The sequence below is a fragment of the Apiospora phragmitis genome (assembly GCF_038363925.1).
Source record: "Apiospora phragmitis strain CBS 135458 chromosome Unknown utg000003l:1.0-2676785.0:1.0-2680665.0, whole genome shotgun sequence".
In the NCBI taxonomy this organism is placed as follows: Eukaryota; Fungi; Ascomycota; class Sordariomycetes; order Amphisphaeriales; family Apiosporaceae; genus Apiospora; species Apiospora phragmitis.
Window position 1 is genome coordinate 2,134,480 of NW_027117401.1, and position 18,808 is coordinate 2,153,287.

The 18,808-nt window shown below is 54.1% G+C and overlaps 5 protein-coding genes across 5 annotated transcripts; 1 reads left to right on the forward strand and 4 right to left on the reverse strand.

The window, feature by feature from the left end:
• Positions 1–888: 888 nt before the first annotated feature.
• Positions 889–3,945, reverse strand: PG994_003001 (uncharacterized protein; the record flags this gene model as incomplete). Its single annotated transcript, XM_066854410.1, has 4 exons — positions 889–1,348; positions 1,414–1,713; positions 1,921–3,079; positions 3,348–3,945. 4 exons carry the CDS (start codon positions 3,943–3,945, stop codon positions 889–891), a joined length of 2,517 nt encoding a protein of 838 aa, XP_066720265.1.
• A 1,306-nt stretch (positions 3,946–5,251) lies between these two features.
• PG994_003002 (uncharacterized protein) lies at positions 5,252–5,867 on the forward strand (the record flags this gene model as incomplete). Its single annotated transcript, XM_066854411.1, has 2 exons — positions 5,252–5,443; positions 5,490–5,867. The coding sequence occupies 2 exons, from the start codon at positions 5,252–5,254 to the stop codon at positions 5,865–5,867; spliced, it is 570 nt and encodes a 189-aa protein (XP_066720266.1).
• A 3,196-nt stretch (positions 5,868–9,063) lies between these two features.
• On the reverse strand, positions 9,064–11,045 carry PG994_003003 (uncharacterized protein; the record flags this gene model as incomplete). The annotated part of the gene is made up of 3 exons (XM_066854412.1): positions 9,064–9,483; positions 10,156–10,567; positions 10,603–11,045. The coding sequence occupies 3 exons, from the start codon at positions 11,043–11,045 to the stop codon at positions 9,064–9,066; spliced, it is 1,275 nt and encodes a 424-aa protein (XP_066720267.1).
• Positions 11,046–12,295: 1,250 nt separating this feature from the next.
• Positions 12,296–13,210, reverse strand: PG994_003004 (uncharacterized protein; the record flags this gene model as incomplete). The annotated part of the gene is made up of 2 exons (XM_066854413.1): positions 12,296–12,682; positions 12,752–13,210. 2 exons carry the CDS (start codon positions 13,208–13,210, stop codon positions 12,296–12,298), a joined length of 846 nt encoding a protein of 281 aa, XP_066720268.1.
• Positions 13,211–14,122: 912 nt separating this feature from the next.
• On the reverse strand, positions 14,123–17,118 carry PG994_003005 (uncharacterized protein; the record flags this gene model as incomplete). Its single annotated transcript, XM_066854414.1, has 7 exons — positions 14,123–14,488; positions 14,557–14,720; positions 15,514–15,824; positions 15,885–15,982; positions 16,107–16,524; positions 16,627–16,949; positions 17,032–17,118. 7 exons carry the CDS (start codon positions 17,116–17,118, stop codon positions 14,123–14,125), a joined length of 1,767 nt encoding a protein of 588 aa, XP_066720269.1.
• Between the last annotated feature and the right edge of the window lie 1,690 nt (positions 17,119–18,808).

Below are 18,808 nucleotides of genomic sequence, written 5' to 3' on the forward strand. Positions count from 1 at the left end.
GTTTTCGCTGTGCCGCAATTGCGTTAGGGTAGGCACGCCAGGTTGACCGAAAACCTGGGCCGGTCAAAATTGCATCACCTCAATTCCCGACCATCGCCCAATCATTCCGGAGAGATTCTATTTCCGCAATGATGCCAACACAAGATTGTTGGCGGAGGATCGGGAGCTTCTGCATAATCTCGCCTAACCCCGTACCAAGAGCGGCCAGGATGAACCGGCGCACATGCTTACTTACTGTCCGGGAAGACTTCACGCCAGAAATACAGCTTCCTGTGTCATGCATCGCGATGCGCGGGCCCTGTGGCTGGGAATCGGCAGACTTGAAGTGTAAGAACATACCAAAAGAGCATGCGTTGTTGGTTTGGGAGCCAGGTGTCAGGTTAGGCAACCGACTTCTGCACCAGCAAACTCTGGAATCATCATGTATCGTGTGTACGTGCCCCTTCGACACCAATTCAAGCCCCAAACCGTCTACTCTATAATTGAAAAACCATGTATTGTGTGAATGCCACCTACATGCATACTCTTCAGTAGCCAAGTGTCTGTCTATTGCTCCAAAAAACAGTCTCGATTTAAACTGAGGGAATCTTATGCATCATCAAAGCCCGCTCCTCTAGTATGGTGGTATGGTGCACACTTGCGGATTACATCCCCAACAACCCCAGCGCAAGCAAGCAAACCAGCCCTTCCATTTAGGCCCCATCTCTCCTCCTCATAAAAATCTGCACGAGCCCCCGCATCCTCTCCTCGCTAGCCTTGCGCTGCTTCTCCGACAAGGCCGCCGCGGCCCCTTCTCCGCCATCGTGCCGGCAGATGGCCGTCGCCAACAGCTCGCCCACCTTCTTCTCCCACGCGAGGCGGCGCTGGAGGTTGCGCTCGTCGACGCCCTCAATACTGCCACTGGGCGTCCGCCCCCCAGTAGTGCTGCCGGTGTTGCTCCGCCGCAGCACGCCGCCAAGGCCGCGCACGCTGCTGGCCCGCTTCATCATCCGCCCGCCGTTGTCCGCCGCGTCGAGCGCGGCCGTCTCTCTCGCGCGTCAGCGGCACGACCTCGGACGCGACGCGCGCGATCATGGCCGTGATGAAGACGAACGAGATGTTGTTGTACGGCGCCGTCGCCAGGATGTCGAGGATGGCCGTCTTGTCGTCCTCGACCTCCTTGCCGGGCTTGGTCGTCGTGGTGGACGAGAGAAACGGGAGGACCGCTTCGATTTGCGCGAACAGTGGGCCGTCGATGATGCCGTCTGACAGGGAACGTAAAAGGGGACGAATACATGGGCCGTGAGTTCGAGGCGCTTCAGCGCCGGCAGGCCAGGGGGTAAAGCATCCAGGATTTGAGTCGGGTGATCTGTGTCCAGTGCTTGGATTAGGGCGGCTAGGGAGCGCTGGTCCTCGGCGACTTGCTCATCATACTCCCCTGCTGATGTAGGCGCAGGAACTTGTGCTGTGAATGGCCATCCCGCTGTATCGCGTGGGATCTTGGCGCTTTCTTCCTGCAACATGTTCTCATCCGCAACGCAGCGTTCCGTGAGTGTTTCAATCGCTTCTGTCAACTTATACAGCTCGTGCGGAGATGAAGTATGCACATCGACGCTTTGAGGGATGCGACTGCCACTCTCGGGAGTAGTATCAGACCTGGTGCTCTCTTGTAGCTTTTTGACGTAGCCACGGATTCCACCAGATCTAGGTGGAATGCGAATAAGCTCGTCGATGCTACGACCAAAAGCCGAGGGCATCCAGTTGGCACGAATCGGGATAAAATGATCTTTGCCGTTCTCCACACGGAGGACTAGCACATCCTCAGGGGGATGCGATGCCTCCGTTCAGTTGATGGAGATGAGATAATTCGGTGACAGAAACGTCGATGATGGCCTGAACGGTCTCCCCGGGCTCGAGAGTGACCGTCTTTTCCCCGTTTACCGTCTTGACCATCGAAGGGGGCTGTATGTCGATGTGTAGCCAGTCCGGCGGAGCAGCGCATTGTCTTTCCCCGCGGCCTCATCCGAAATATCCGGCTTCGCGACGAAGCAGAAAGACGCAGATACGCGACCGGTGTTGGCTACAGTGAGAGATCGCTCTTTGTAATCCATGAAGTTCACATCGCCAAAATGTATTCCTCCACTTCCATCCGTCACATCCTGTTCATCGGCAGCTCCCTTCTCAACGACGATCGTAACGCCAGGCCTTCCTTCGTTCTCAGCCCGATCGAGCTCCTTAGCAACCTCGGCGTGAACTTTAGCCTTCAACTCGGGAACCACAGCATCGTAGTCGAGCGTAAACAGAGCCACGATGGGTTTGTGGTCACTGCTCGTTACTCGTTGATGCGTAGTGTATACATCGAGCTTAATTCCATCCTTGTAACCGTCCTTGGTAACAACAGTCTCCGTATCGCCACTCTCGGGGGCATCGTCGCCTTCGTCGTATTCGTCATAATCGTAAATATTGCTGCTGCTGGATCCAGATGCGGTGTCCTTATTTGGATCATAGTCTAAGAGTACCGATTCGTCGTCTGCCGCCGAATCGATTCCGCGCTGCTTCATGTCCTCGTCCTTCTTCTTTGCTTCCACCTCGTCCAAAAACTTCTGGTGGTGTTGCTCAATATCCTTTCGGGTTCTGTACAGTATCCTGTCACACCAACTGGGGGCTCGTCGCTTCTCCGATGAATCGAAGAGCCCTACCGTGCCCACATCATACTTGTAACTAGGAAGAAATGTTATGGAGCCTTCTCTCCATCCTTCATGAAACGCTTTGCGGCTTTCTATGGTGCGACGAAGTTGATCATGAGGTAATAAAGAGTCGATAGTTGCCTGAACTGAGGCCGGGTCATCATGCGGGTCGGGTAAGAAGTCATCGGGGTCAGGAAGATCGGTAGTCCCATCATCGTCGTCAAGCTTATCAAAACTAGTCTCCCGCATCATTGATGGAGTGTCGGTACTATTTCGACGATCGTCTTCGGTCTGCATTACGATAACGCCATCCTCTCCATCGAGTTTCGATTTGTTGCTCTGCTTGCTCAGGTCGTACTCTCCCCGTGTGTGTAGCATCAAGAGGCGCCGTATGTCCTCTCCGGGTAGCCCATCTAAGCGGTAGTTGAGGTCGCCAAACCAAAACCGAAGTCTTCATCGCCAAGCTTTTCACCCTCATCCTCGAGAACCCCCATGGCTCAAAGGAGCGAACTGCGTCTGGGCCATAATGCGGCCGTAGTCCCAGCAACGCCGGTCCAGGTTCGCTTGATCGTGGCCAGAAGCCAGATGGCAGTTGGTGAAGACCATGCGGGTGGTCTCGCCCAGCATTATGCGTGACGAAACGCCGCCCTTATTTCCCCATATACCCCAGCAGCCCTGTACCGACAGAAACGGTAGAAACATTCGTAATCGTATCTGCGACCTCGGGCGACGCATATATAAGTAGAAGTAAGCCCGAAAGTTGTTGCGATGTGACTAGCTTGTAGTATGGCGGCATGGCAGCCTCCAGAGCAGCCTGCCATTTGCTCGTAGCTGACGTGTCGGCATATTGAGAGATGGAGTTGAGTGCTATGATCTCTTGGAGACCGAGGACATAGAGGCCAATCTCGGCGCCACCCACCAACCGGACCGAGTCGTCCTCGCCCGGCTGTGAAGAATCGGTGCTGCTGCCCGGCGTTTCCGACACATCCTGTTCCTCGGCGTTTTTACCTCCCTGATCGTTCAGGTCGAGTTTGGTCATGCTCTTGTCCAAGCCCTTCCCGTCCACGAACCAGCCTGCGAGGTCTTTGTCGGTGCCAGGGCATGCTGCGACATTCCAGGATCCAACCTTGACACGTATGCGATGGCGTCGTACGTACTCGTCCTTGCGCGCAAGGATGGCTCGGGATAGGGAGTAGTGAGTCGAACCGTTGGCAAGGTCCTGTTCGACATCGACGGGTTCGGACTGCTGGCTCGTCGATGCGCCGTCGGAGGCGGTCATGTCGGCGAGTCCTGAGGGGAGGCGGTCACGCAAGCGATGTCGCGCAGAAAAATGGAATGATCTAGTGGTGTTGCGCGTCACAGAAGAGGGGTATACAAATAGACAGGAAACTATACAACAGCAACGAATGTAGGAGGAAAGAAATGCAGGCTCGGTGTTGTTATCTGCTGGTGACGCGATATGGGACTACGACCAGCATCTTGAATCAAATTGCGATCATGAGGGCGCGTGGGTTCAAAAGGGAAATGAAGTCCAATGAGCGAGTGACGTAGGCGGGGCACACCGCACAACAACACGGCTGGTATGACGGCTGCGCTTGCTTGTAGCCAGATCGACTAATCTTGGTAAGTACTGAGTCAAGTGCAAGTGGTCAGGTAAGGCCATCGACTTGTGCCTGGCTCTTCACCACTCCTTGACAATCAAGCAGGAGACTCGGGGAGGACGATGTGGTATTGATTGAATGCAGATTAAGATCTGAGGGAGTGAGCTACTAGGCAATCTATATGTTGATAATAAGGGACCTTGCAGGATGGACCAAGTTGATCTCGTCATCTGTCAAGGCGCCAACAATCTCATCTCACATGCTAATCTACAGGGCCAAGGGCCATGTTACATGCCGGGCAATTGATTGAATTCGGACGAACTCGCGGGAAATGCCATGGCGTTGGTGGTTGGTGAGCAAAAAGGCAAAGGCATGCTGCATTCAATCAATGCATCCATGCTGGTCGCAGGCAGGTACCCTAGGTACGATAAGACGGAGAAGGCTTATCAGTGGCCTGTTCAATTGGACAGCAATGGGAGTGGGAAGGCAAGAATTGCGGGCTTTCGCGGGCACTTGCTCTGTAACCTAAATCAGGAGCCCCAGCAGAGAAGCTCCAGTCTGCCAGCTGAGCTACTCCAACTGCCTGAAGCTTGATTGCTGAACTCGGGTCATCAACCTTACCAGCATCCCAACTCATCCAATCTCAAGTGCTGCAATCAACCTCCAAAGCAACCTAGCCTTACACACACTTTTCGGTTGCATAGAATAGCGAATAGCAATACCTTATCCCTACCTGCCAATCAGCCCATATTCGATCATGTCTCGCTCCACGCCACGTAAGAACCGCGGCCAACAGCAATCGCAGCAGCCCTCCCTTTCGCACTCCCACTCGCACCATTCGACCACGCCCAACGCAAATCAGCAGTCGCAGGTCGCAGAGACCAGGCCATGGGCACCAACGGACTCGCTCGCAGCACCTGGCCGCGCAAGCAGCCCTAAACAACCAGATCACCTCGGATTACCAAGTCAGACACGGCCTCCTACATGGCATCCCACCCGCCACCTTCGACCGCCATCCTGGCGCAACGGACCAACACCGACCTGAACCTGAGCGTGCTGCAGCGCTACCTACCCTCCATCACGCAAATCAAGTCGCAGGCCGCCAACGCGGTCGTCTACACCTTCAGCGCCGAACTGCAGTCCTGGGACAAGAGCGGCATCGAGGGCACCATGTTCGTGTGCGCCCCAGAACGTCGACGCCACTCCTCGGTCCTCGGCGCAGGGGTTCCAGCAGGCTGTCCAGGCCAAGGGCTGCATCTTCATTCTCAACCGGCGCGGCCTCAACAACATGATCCTGGATCTTAGCGAAGTCGAGGCCATCGAGGCGAGCGAGGAGCTGTTGATCTTCAAACTCAACGGCGAGACGGACGAGGGGATGCCGCGAGTCGTCGGACTCTGGATCCACGCCGACGAGGAGAGCACGCGCAGCACAAATACACGCATCATTCAAGACATGTGGGATCGCATACGCGAAATGGAAAGCACTATCAGTGCTCAAGGGGCCGCCAGCACCGCGCCAGGCCAGGTGGCAGCGGATTATGGGCCGGCAATGCAGGCTATTGGCCGCAAAGTCAGTCTCAGCGACTTGTTTGGCAGATGAAAAGCGCCAATTATCGAAGACGATTAATCGAGATTGAGGAGCTGGGAGGAGCTGGGATGTGAATGCGACTAATTCACTCAACAGTTCAGCCCCGATATGCTAGGGTAAGGAAACTCCATTCTTAATCCCGGGTAGCTTCATTCACCTGCGTCTAGTATGTGCGGTATGCCTGCTACGAATATCTGTATGTGCACGGTTCAAGGCCTTACGTGACGGTTTTCCAGTCACGACCATACCATTCGAGACGCCCTCACATGGAAGGTCGGAGGTGGAGGAGCAATGCGACACTGCCTAGCAGTGACGTGGCTTGGATTGCGTGCATTGAGATCTCGCGGCTCCCAGAGATCGAATGATTCGAATGCAAGGGATAGAAGAGTTATGCTTGTGCGGCCCGCTTCCTATGCTCCCTCTACAGACTGAGCCACCATGTTGGTCGTGCGTGTGGTTGAGCCAGTCAGATTGTCGGTCGACTATTCATCCTGACCCAGGTTTTAGTTGGGGTGACTTGACGTGCTCGAGGTCGTCAAGCAAACACTCAAGAATCTAGATCGATCTCCGGTTGCGAGTCAATGCCGTCTAATTTCGTCGTGTCCTGTGCATATGATGCAATGATCAGTAATCATGTTGCAACCCAACCAGAGAGAGACGCAGAGACCTGTCAGATATGAGCCAAGATACGCCAGAACCAGGAAATTGCATGGTGCCGTGACAGGAGTAGCTACTTATGGAACGATGCACATGCCTCGGTAACTTGGCATATGCGTCAATGACAAAGTCACTCAAGTTGGAGAGCGTCAATGAAAGCAACATTTCCCTCATCCATCCGCGTCTCCGCAGGGTCTCTGGCCGGATTCACCTGTTATAGCCGCGCGACGTAGGATTGCAATAAACGGCTACCAACTCAACTGATCCGAGCCTCAGGCGGCCCGACCGGTTTGGAGCACCCATCCATGGTACCAACCCAACACGTGTCGGCGCGCTTCGCCTTCGCAACTTCCTTTCTTCGAGAACGTTGGTAAAGTTACGTTGGTTGCTTTTGTGATACTCTGTGTACATGAGATCCAATTACCTTCTCAGGACTCATCCGTCTTACTTAAGCGCTAAGCGACATGTGATGATGTTCCAATGAACTGTCAGTCGCACAGCATTCTAAGTATGTACCTAGTCAGTCTTCGCTTACACCTTTATACTCTGTCGCGGGTCTCCTGGAAATACTGAGTGGTCTGCCCAGATATGAATTTGGAGAGGGTTGCAGCATACGTGCTTACTTTGAGTACGTACTTAGGTTCGCCAGCCGGCGTGCCGGTAACCTGTATCGACGCTTGCAAAGCTGGGCAGAAAGTGTGTTTCAGGGGTACGAGCCGTCCTCCCGTGGCGCGTGGCTTGGCAGATATAGAGCCCGCAATTATAGCTATTGTCGGAAACGATACAACACTGGACCCGTATCTAACAGGCTATGCTTACTACATACATACATACATACTCTGTACACGTATCTAATACGTGTGCTTCTAGTAGCCACTACACCATCTTCTGTTGGTTGCGACACACAGCTTCGATCGTGGGGGCGGACCTGCTTATCCAAGAGTAAGGACGAACGAAGTGAAGGCTAGCCGAACCGCAAAGCTAGAGAGGTTGCGCCAAGGAAGAAATAGTTGGCAGAATACGGCAAGGATCCCGATCCGCTATCAAGACGGCCCGGTGGCGCCTTTATGCTTTTTGCCTTGGCCTACCGCTTCCGGAATCCTCGGTTGGCTGTGTGCAGGCACATTGGCCAGCTCAGCCCAACGGCGGACCTATAAGATCTTAGATCAGAGAGGTCGACGGCGCGTTTTGGGTAACACAGCCGACCCATTCAACTAGTCAGTAATTAGTAAGTACATGTGTAATATGCATGTCTACGCTTCTTGTTTGATCCTAACTGGCTCCGCCTGCATCAGTGGGATCCCCAGTTTTATATACAAGCTAATCTGTATTTTGACTCTTCTTGTTGGTTCGAATACATATGCAGTTGTCCCACGAGCCGACTCGGGCAACCACGTCGGAACCACACTAACGGGAAACGGGCTCAGTAGTCCTTCTCCCGAGACATGCTTACCTACTTACACCCACTCAGTCAGGTGAAGGAAGACAAAGGATTCAACCCACTCGCCATGCCCACGCCCACGCTCACGCCCACGCCGGACCCATCCAGATCCTGCTGCGATGCAAACCTCATCAGCCCTACACGGCCCCCAACAACAGTAACTGCTTCCATCTATCATTGGGTCTGGTCTTTTCACATGCTATTTACTTGACATATGCAGGCAAGCAAAGATAGTAGCATGCTAGTCGTGACTCCTGCGGGGGTGGGCAGCTCTAAGAGAGAGAGGGCTGGTGCATCCTTCTCCTCTCCCTTCCCCTTGGTGGACAAGCCGCTCCTTAGCGGTCTCGAATGTATCCAATCTTGTATTCAACATTATGCCTAGAACGCGACTACTTCCCATTCTCATGCCCACTTCGTCCTTCCAGACCCTTTTTTCTCTCTATTATTTCATTTCCGAAAACGCCTAAAAACCCCTCATCCTTGTGCCTGTCAACAAAATAGCTAGATCCCTGCCTACTTGCCCACAGAACGCAGATCAGTTTGTACCTCATCGTTTTTTCTTTTGCTTCTACTACGCTGGCTAGACCAGACCAAGACCTAGGCATTGGAACCGAATAACTACGTCACACAGAAGGATCGATGGTGGCAGAAATAGCTTCATCACCATGATCCATCTTGAAGTCCTCGCCCTGACCTTCCTGGGGACCCTCGTGTTCCGCTACCAGATCAACGGGACCCTCAAGCGGTGCAGGAAGGCCCTGCACGGCCGAGCAATGCTACGCTGCTCCTGCACATCCTCCTCAGCGTCGCCGAAGTAGTCCGGTACTACGGCCGCCGGTACCACGGCGAGTACTATCAACCTACCGACAGCAGCAAAAGCTCATCGGGAGCACAAAAGCTCCACAACACCAGCATCTCAGCAACCCCGTCATCGATCTACAGCCATGATGACGACTTCAACAAGATTGACATAAGCCGGCAGTCCACAGGCACCCTGCTGCCCACCGCCGACCTCATCGACCTGGTCGTGATGCTCATACAATGCCACACCTCGCTGGTGCTCGCCCGCGACCGCGTCTGGGCCGGCCACAAATCGATCCTACGTCCCATCTACCACTCGCAGACGCTCTTCCGGTTCCTATCACCACGGGCTCCTACTTCCTGTCCTCCTCCAACAACAACCCCCTCTCGTCTTTTTCGTTCATTCCCCTTCCTCTCCCTCTCCCTCTGCTCCACAACCTCCTCGGAAAGATCCCGACCTTCGACACGTGGCAGAGCCCGCAGCAGCTCTACCGCGCCAGCGTCATGGTCAACGCCTCCTTCGTCTACCCGCGCCTGCTGGTCTGGACGCTGTGCCGGCTCGGCGGCGTCGGGCCGCTCGGGAGCCGCTACCGCGACGTCTACACCTTCGCCATCTTCCTGAGCGCCGTCGTCGCCATGCACGACGGCGGCGTCGCGCTGGGGCCGCAGCTGTACATCGCGGGCGTCGGGCTGTTCGTGGTGCTGGAGCGGTGGGTGGCGCGGAAGATGCTGGAGAGGACCAAGACCGGGATTCGGGCAGTAGCAGTGATGGTGTGGTTCGGAAAGGCATGGGAGAAGACAAAAGCAGAAAACCAGAAAGGGGAGGAAAAAGCAGGACGCGTGATGCTGGGTGCCGATGGAGCGGGGTTGGCAAGCGAGGTGATTTAGGAAAGAAGGGGCTCGGAGCCAAGGACCGGCTCGTTGAATTCTTGTCTTGGTATGGCTTTGTCGAGATAGACATGCTACGAAGCGGGGAGATAAGACCGGCTGAATAAACGTAGAATGAACGAATACCCTCAGAAACTAGCAACTAGATTTAGTGGGGACAATACCATGGTAAACTTTCTTTTATTATAATTACAAGGCATGAATACTAAAATTGTTATCGTGTAATTTTGATATCATTCTTGATTCAAACCTAAAAACCTATTCTAAGCCCTTGACTCTTGCTCATAATCGTTATAAACGGCCCAATCGGTATGTAAAGTTGTGTGAGGGGTGAGCATGTGTTCGTGCATGACGTGATTCAGGGGTTAAGTGATAGAAATGGTTTGAAACCCACAAGGGGTAGTCGACGGCAACGACACAATGTGCTGCTTACTGCTCACATATGCTGGTCCAATAGCACTGTATAAGAGACTTTTTGTCAAGGTAAGATTCGACTTACGTGCGTAGCCTCACAACCCTCCTCTTCCAGTCACAGTACTTCAAATGTAGCTTTTCCACAACTTCTCCACAACCAAGCCCTCCCCCGATAGCACAGATAACCCCACCCTCAGTTTCCACCTGCGCCATAACATGCATCTTGTCGTCTCCCTCCTTGGTCGCGATGCTGTCTATCTGGGCACGCACAATCACATTGGCCACACCTCCTTGGCCGCTGTCGCTCTGGTTGCCGCCGACCACCGTTGCCGCCGCCGCCGCCGAGGACAAAGGAGAACCCTGCTGCTGCTGCTGCTGCTGCTGGGTGGTGGTGGTGGTCAGCGCCGGCGCCGGCGGTATGATGATGGGTCGTAGGAAGCGGACGTTGGTGAAGGCCGAGTAAAACTGCCCACGCGGGTCCGCGTGCACAAAGCCCAGCTGCGCGAACGCGCTGTCGATAAGCAGCGCGATGATGCCGCCGTGCACGGTGTGGGGATGCCGGCCAGGTCGGCGCCGAGGGTGTAGAAGTTGACATGCTGCGGGAACGGGTTCGGCCCGGGCGGCGTTGGGGGCACGGTCGCCGCATACAAGCGGGTCTTGTTCACCCGGTCTACGTCGCCGCCGGTCGTCGCCGTGAGCCCGAGGGCCTGGGCTGCGTTCAGCGGATGGTCGAGCTGCGGGAGCTGGCCCGGGTCGGCCAGGGTGCTCAGGAAGTGGCGGATGCCGGCGGCGTCGGGGCGGGCGAGGAGGCCGCTGACGACGGGGTCCCAGCCGTGGGCTTTGCGGTTTGCGTAGTCAACTTTGAAGGGGCGAAGCTCTGGGTAGGTAATAAGATGTCTGCGGTACCAGTGAATGGTAGAGAAGTACTCGAAGGCCTCTTCCGACTCCGGCTCCCATGCCAAGATCCGCTGAGGCTTGGCAAGTACCATTGTCAACTGCTCGTGTCGATATTTAAGACGATCAAATGTAATGAGATGAAAATTGCAACAGAATCAACTATTTGAGACCCATTTCACTTCAGACGATCATGATGAATACTAGAAAGCACGAGTTGGCCAAGAATAAATTCTCGCTACTTGACCTTGACTCAATCACGGCAGAAGGAGCGAGGCAGGTCTGCTTACCCTTGCACTTTCCAGAAGTCACGCATAGCTCGCTCTTTCCATTTCAAGCTCTCTATTCGTGAAAGCTTCGGAATACAGACTTGGTGCCATTGGACCAAAGAGGCTTGGAACATCCTGTATTGTTTCCTAAGGCGAGCCACGATAACCCTCATGCCGGGTGGCCCCGAAAGAGTATGGCTACAAGCAAGTTTGCTACCGACATCCATTCCCTTGGAACCAACAATAGGCCCTGGGAGCAAGCGAGATCTAAGATAGCAAGGCTGGTGTCACCCTCCATGTTGGTTCGGCATTGTACTACAAACACTGGCATTGATAGGTCCGATTATGTACCGCACCCGAACGGTTGGATCACACCGACTTCTACCTGGGTGGCTTTGTCAATTTAGAGCCCGTTTCGATGGAACTTTCTCTCCATTTCCATTCATTGGTGTTCTATCTGGGGATAAGCTGGAGCGGGCTGTGTGGATGGAACCTCTTGGTCCTCAATCCCAGCGAGAAGGTGAATGTCGTTTTCAGTCCTGGCAAACCCACGACGGGGAAGCATCACCCGGATCACAGCGTTTTCAATATTTGACCTGTCATCATCATATCTGATCTGATCCATCCCTAGGACGCTAACATCTTAGTTCGATGGTGGGTACGATACGGGTGTCCCCGCCAGGATCATCGAAGTAAGGGGGACAACTAACCGTTGCATGGAATCTAGACCGGGTTGGATGTGACCACATACCCGTGCAACACACCACGACATTTCCCCATGTTTGCTTAGATTGAATTAGGCCACCACAGACAGTGCGGACCCTTTTACGATGAGATTGAGGCGATAGGATAAATCGATCGGTGGTGGAAGGATAGCATATCCCTTACACCTATTCCTGCTTTCATTTACTACACGTAAGTACCAACCCATCATCACCCACGTACAGGTGACTGTTACCAAAGACGTTTCTGAAATAATAATTTGTAACTGCTCACAAACTCAACACGGTATGCAGTTGGTGCGACCTCTCTGCACTGAAGAACATCTCCGCCACCTCGGCTGCTGGTGGTGAACCCTACTGCAACGGCGACAAGGACGGCGCCAAATCACACCACATCAGCCATACATTTCGCTTGAAATCATACCCTCGAAATGGGAAGACCTCTTTCCCTTCTTCTCCTTCTTCCCCCTTCACCCCGAAATCCTCGAGGCGGTACTTGCACAAGTCTTCAACCTCGGCAAACACAGAGCTCCGCATCCCCGCGGCGGCCATCGGATTCTTCCTCTTCTCTTCGTCATCATCCGTATCGAACAAGTAGCTGCGCATGACCGTGGGCGAGTTGGTGCCCACCGACAGGCCCCGGAACCCGCGCGCCCGGGCCTCGAGCGCGATGAACCGGTTCAGCGCCGTCATGAGGCCGCGCCTTTCGTACCCGCGTTTGGTGATGCAGCCGTGGCGCATCTGTCCTCATGGTTAGCATCAAACCACGATGTGCATCTGAAAAGTGAGGAAATTTGGTTAGTAAATTACATACCAGGGCCTGCCGGGCGCCGTTGGCGGCTGTCTGTCCGGGTGATCTCTTGGTCGCTTGTCCAGGTGTCGATCGATGTATCCAAACACCGGTCCCCGTAGCGGATAGAATTCGTGCAGTGCCTGCTGGACTTCCGCGGGCGGCGGCGTGAATTCGTCGTACGACAGCCCGTGGCAGACGAGTGGGAAGTCCATGCCCTCGACCATGCGGTCCACCTCCGCCACGTCGTCCTCATCCCCATCCTGCCGCTGTGGGCCAAGGCGGAGCAGCCCATCGTCCTTCCAATAGAGATGGCCCCCCGCAGTAGCGGATCCGGCCCGCTGGAAATCATACTCGGTGTCGAAGATGGCGTAGCTCAGGCCGCTGGCGACGAGGAAGCGGTGGAACCCGTCGAGTTCCGTGAAGGCGCGCCCGGCCAGGTTCACCCGGGACGTGCCGGGCGGGACTTGCTGGCTCATAGGGGACCCAGGGCGTGACCCGGAGCAGGAAGCCGTCGCTGTAGAGCGCCTTGATCCAGTCGGTGTACTCCTCGGTCAGCAGGCAGATCCGGTAACGCGGGGGCAGCTCGACGCCATGCGTGTTGGCGACGGGTGGTGGTAAAGGGGGCATATTGGCTATTTTGGTAAGGGAAGGAGGGAGGGGGTTGGCTTGCTGCTGATCAGGCCTGACTGCTAATAGTTGTTATTGAGGGCTAATTAACGAGTTTGTGCCTTCCCTCGGCTCTCTCCGGTATGATTTGTGAAAGAAATCAATCACATCTAATAGTCGCACATATCTGACAGTTCCACAAACCCTGCAGTTGTACACGTTCAACACTTGCACCCGGTCGGTTTTTGTTTCCGTTTTGAGCTCGGCTTTTCCCACCCCACGGAAAGGGCGCGCCCTCTTGCTCACCTGCAAGCTTCGTGTACGGGGCGGGTTGCGCATGTCGGTCTTCTACACGAGCCAGACATTAATTAACCGGAATGGTAAGCGCTAATAAGTATGCTGGCCAACAAGTGTACTTAATCCGATCCCGTTCTTATCATCATGGGGGTTCCAAACTCCGTTGGGGAGAGAAACGTCTTTTCGGAGTCCGGGGAGGGGTCAGTAATTCAGTCTGAAGTATCGTGATTATTCTACTTACTCACGCAGTACCCAGCACAATCGTGTGTATTCAACAGTTTAGTTATCTACCTATTTTACTTTGTTGTCAACTTTATTGTTTCCGTCGTCAGTGTCGCGAAAGATCTTCCTCCACGGTTCGGCACGCACCTCGCTCCAGTTGATGTCCGGGTGCGAAGCACAGTGCCAGCAGTCGTACGGGATCTTGGCCCACTCGAACGGCTTGGGCCGTGCCTGCCACGGCGGCGGACGATACGTCTGATGCATCATTGGCGGGTAGTAGTACCCCGCCTGATACGGCCAGGGATAGCCGGCAGGGACGTAATAAGGATAATAAGGCGGCGGGGCCTGGTACATCCGTGGTGGTGGCGGCGGTTTCGCCCTTTTAGTTCTCGGTACGTCGCTTTCCAGGCCTCGTCCATGGACGGCTTCGACTGGGGCACGAGACGCTGGTGCTTGCTCCACTCGAAAGCCCAGGGGTCGTTTTCGTGGTCGTGGTACCCGGCCCGCCTCCAGTGGTTCTTCCGGTCCTCGGAGTAGTCCACCGGAGGCACGCTCGTGGCTTCACCAGAGCCTGGTGATGAAGAAGAAGAAGAAGGAGCCCCCCTAGTCCTTCGACCGAATCCGAGATGCTACTACTGCTAGTGCTGTTAGCAGAACAGAAGGAATGATGATCTATCCCACCAAAGGCAACATCTACCATTCCATGCTCGGCGTCGCCCCGTCCCTGTGCCAATGCGTAAACCTCGAGGTAGTAGTCGGCTTGGGATCCGCCGTCGATGATGCCGATGTCCCGCATCGTATCATCCGAGTTCTCCGCCGAGAAGTCGGGCCCCCGGACCAAGTACGCGCATCCTCCATATTCTACGCAGCAGCAGCAGCACTACGGGAACCAGCTCCGAAACTCTCAAGTGAAGAAACGAAAATGAATATGAACGTAGACAACCAAAAGAAGAGTAAACTTGGTTATCCTGCTGCTCCCAACTTGATTCTCAGCTCTCAGCTCCAAACTCTTCCCTTCTGTATTGGCTACATTGCTGATTTATATGACGAAACAAACCAATTGTCCCTTTTGTTAGAAATGAAAAGAAGGCTGCGCTAACAATAAAGACTCATTGTCGCCATTGGGTGCCATGCGATGTAAGACTTTAGATGTCTTGTTGCTGTTGCTGTTTGACTTGGTGTTGTTTGGTCAGCCAACAAAGAGGTCAGTCTCATTGTGACTCTATCAACGAGCATGGAAGCCAACATCAGCAAAGAGCAAAGGTGTAGAGTGCCATGAGAGCCAGGTGTGAAGTAAGCGAGGATTACCATACCCATGCCTTCGATGAGCTTTCATTATTGCAAGTAACGAACACGAAGAGTGGACATACCCTCACGTATAGCGGGGTTTACATTAATATTTATTATGGAGCGCTCAAAGGGGTATATTCTCGATCTTTCTACATCACAACCACACAAGCCGAACAAATTGGTACGATTATACCAATCGCTTTTTTTTCCAAACCTCCATCGCCATTCCTGGTTCCCATATGTACTATGTCATGCACCATTTTTATGACAATGGTGCTCTCACTCATACACTTTGACACTAGTAGAGGAACATTTTTTCAGACAGGTGAGACGGGGCCTTTCTCATGGACTCCCTTGGGCGTACTGGAACCCGGGCTGTGGCCGATGTTGATCTCGTGGGGGATGGTATCGGTCGTGTGGCGGCGGAGCTCGACATAGTCGTAGGCGAACTCGCCGAGCTGCCCGTCGTCGAGACCAAGCTCTTCCTCAGCGGGGCTAACGCGTAGGCTGAGACCGGGAACGAGGTTCATGAGGAACAGGATGATGCAGGTCAGGACGAAGGAGTACGAGAAACCAGCGACAGAGTCGGCCAGCTGGTACCCGAGCTGGACGTAGTGATGGTTGATCCATCCGCCGTCAATCTCAGTGACGCCATCCAGGTGTGCAATATAGTTGCTATATATCCCATGGGTCAGTAAAAGCCGAGCAATCAGTCAATGGCATGGGGAGACTTACGCAGCAAACAGTCCAGTCAGAAGGTTGCCAACAATACCGCCGACACCGTGCTCAGCGAAGATATCCAGAGCGTCGTCAACACCGACCAGGAACTTAATCTTGGTGGCAAAGTTACAGGCGGCGCCACCAACAACACCAAAGATAACAGCGGCCACGGGGTAACGAAACCGGAACCCGGGGTAATGGCAACGAGGCCGGCGATAGCACCAGACAGAAACCTACCACGGAGAACTTCCTCTCCAGACGGTAGTCGAGCAGACACCAGGTAATGGCGGCGCAGGACGCGGCGATATGGGTGACAAGGCAGGCCATGACAGCACGCATGTTGCCGGCCAGGGCAGAACCACCGTTGAAGCCGAACCAGCCGACCCAGAGGAAAACGGTACCGAGAATGACGTGGGTGACGTTGTGGGGCCGGTAGGCAGGGCCGTTGGCGTTGGAGTAGCCGGTTCGCTTGCCGAGCATCAGAGAATAGGCCAGAGCCGCAGCACCGGAGGAGATGTGGACCGGGGTACCACCAGCGAAGTCGAGACCGCCCATTTTGTACGACCAACCCATGGGGTTCCAAGTCCAGTATGCGATGGGGTCGATACGATCGTAGCCCAGATGAAGATAAAGATCATGATGGGGAGCAGACGAGCTCGGTCAACAGCAGCGCCAATGGCGAGGGCGGGTCTGATTAGACATGGCGTTAGCGTCTATTGTATACCTCGTCACCTGTTTCCCTATCGATTGTACTTACGTAATAGCTGCAAACATGCCCTGGTATAGACAGAAAAGAAGATCAGGCATCTTGGTACCACCAACGGAAGGAGCACCAAGAACCTCCTTCAGGCCGAAGTTGGAGAGGTCGCCAATGAAGGGGTTGGTACTGGTGTGGGAGAAGGCCAAGCTGTATCCCCAGAAGAACCACTGGAAGCTGACGACGGCGATTGACAACATCGACAGGAAGATGAGGGAGAGGGCCGACTTGCGGCGGGCGAGACCCGAGTAGAAGAAGCCGACGCCGGGGATCATGAGTAGCACAAGAGCCGACGAGGTCAAGATCCAAGCAATATCACCGCTCTACAGCCATGATCAGCACCAAGCACGACATCGAGATACACCATAACGATCACTGGCGGCAAGGGTGGAGGTGTCTTCTTACCCCGTAGTAAATGTTCAAATCTTCCGTGAGCGAGTCACCACCCGTGGCTAGGGTGCCGTCGTACTCGACGGTACCGTTGGACGACATGATGGCGAAGTCGCAGCGTGAAGCCGAGTAAAGATTCGAATCGTCCCTATGTGGTAGGGGAAGGGCCAAGGTTGTGTTTCGATGTCCAAAAATAAAGCCTCGTCACACGCGTCACAGCTTATGGAGGGAAACAAAAGAGAGACCACTCTCGGTTGAAGAAAACAAAATTGGTTGAAGATTCACACACACGGGAAAGAGGAGGAAAAAGAAAAGCAAGATCCGTCAGATCGAGTTTGCCGGGGGAGTGGCACAGACTAAATAATCTTATTGAGAGACATTGACGATGCAGGGTACAGGTACTTCCTGATGCAGACGGGCTGGATTGGAGGTGTGTGTGCGAGGTGTGTGTTACATTTAGAATCGCCCGGATCGGTGGGAGGCTGCACCCCCCCCAGCTGGGTCATCAGACGGCCGAGGAATAGCGGGAAATGGATTAATGGGAGGGATCAATTGGTAGCAGCACGGAGTTGATTGCTCAGCTCCTTGGCTTTCCAGATACGTAAGTCGTCCTATGTAATGCAAATGGCTACGTACATATGAGTGATGACTGACTGATACCGACAGGTAGAGTTTCATATTCGCTAATCATAAATATTGGCCGCGCCCGGTGCCCGCGCCCTTGGCCATGTGGGGAGACCACCCCACTCCGGCGAGGAAAAGATAAAGACCAGACGGAAAGTGGTGAACTACGCCGAGAGGAGGCAGTAAACCAGTGTTGCTTGGATACGACGGCTAGGTCAGCAAACTTGGCGAGGAAATAGAAAGGACGACAACAGCAAAATCATTCGATTTCAGAGACGAGCCGAGACCACCGTCTGCTCTGCCGAAACGCCCAAACCATTCGAGAAGAAGAATGAAAACAGGCGGAATTGGAAGCTGCATGGTCAATTCAAGGGTCCAGACTGATCAATCACTTTGCGTACAGCACGTTGCACATGCACGACGTGTCTGACGGCCTGCGAGGAGTCCGTTTGGCTGAAGTGTAAGGCAGTCATTAAAATGCCTGCTGGGGTCATCTGCGCTAAGCCGGGGTGTAGTGGTACCCACTAGGCATCCTACAGGCATGCTGGCATGGCCGGTCCATCTTCCATCGAAGCCAATCAGCTCCGTAAATAGACAACGTCGTCGGACATGGCTTCAACTTACCTCGCTTCGCCTCCGAATCGGAAGATGTGTGTCGCACTTATTAGCTGGACGAAAAGGCAAGCCGCAAGGGTAGCTTACTGTTTTATTAAGATGGAATGTTGTCGAAGCGTATTAGATTGGCAGAAGTCAATTGCTTCGAGATGCTACATAGGCAAAGGCGTTCTCTTATTTCCAGGGGTTGGTAGCACACTGCCACACGTCGTTACACACAGACAGTGGTGAAGAAAAGCATCCAGTCAGCCTTGCATCTTCAGCCCAGGTTTTAAAAGCCGAAGAAGCAAACAAATATCTGTGTCGGTTCCTGCCGAATCCATCAAAGTGAAGTAGTGTCGGTTGGAGCTGTCTTCATACAGATGCACCGTTTCATTAATATACCTGGCAAAACAGTAACATGCCTTGTTGGACAACGGTGCTCAAAGTCCAGCCCAGTCCTTCGGGACCAGAATGCTGCTTGTGTGTCGTATCACATTCGGCTCTTTCTCTACTGGGTTGGCCCGTCTCGGCCACTCGTGGCACCCTCGACACTTCTGTCGACACCTCTTCT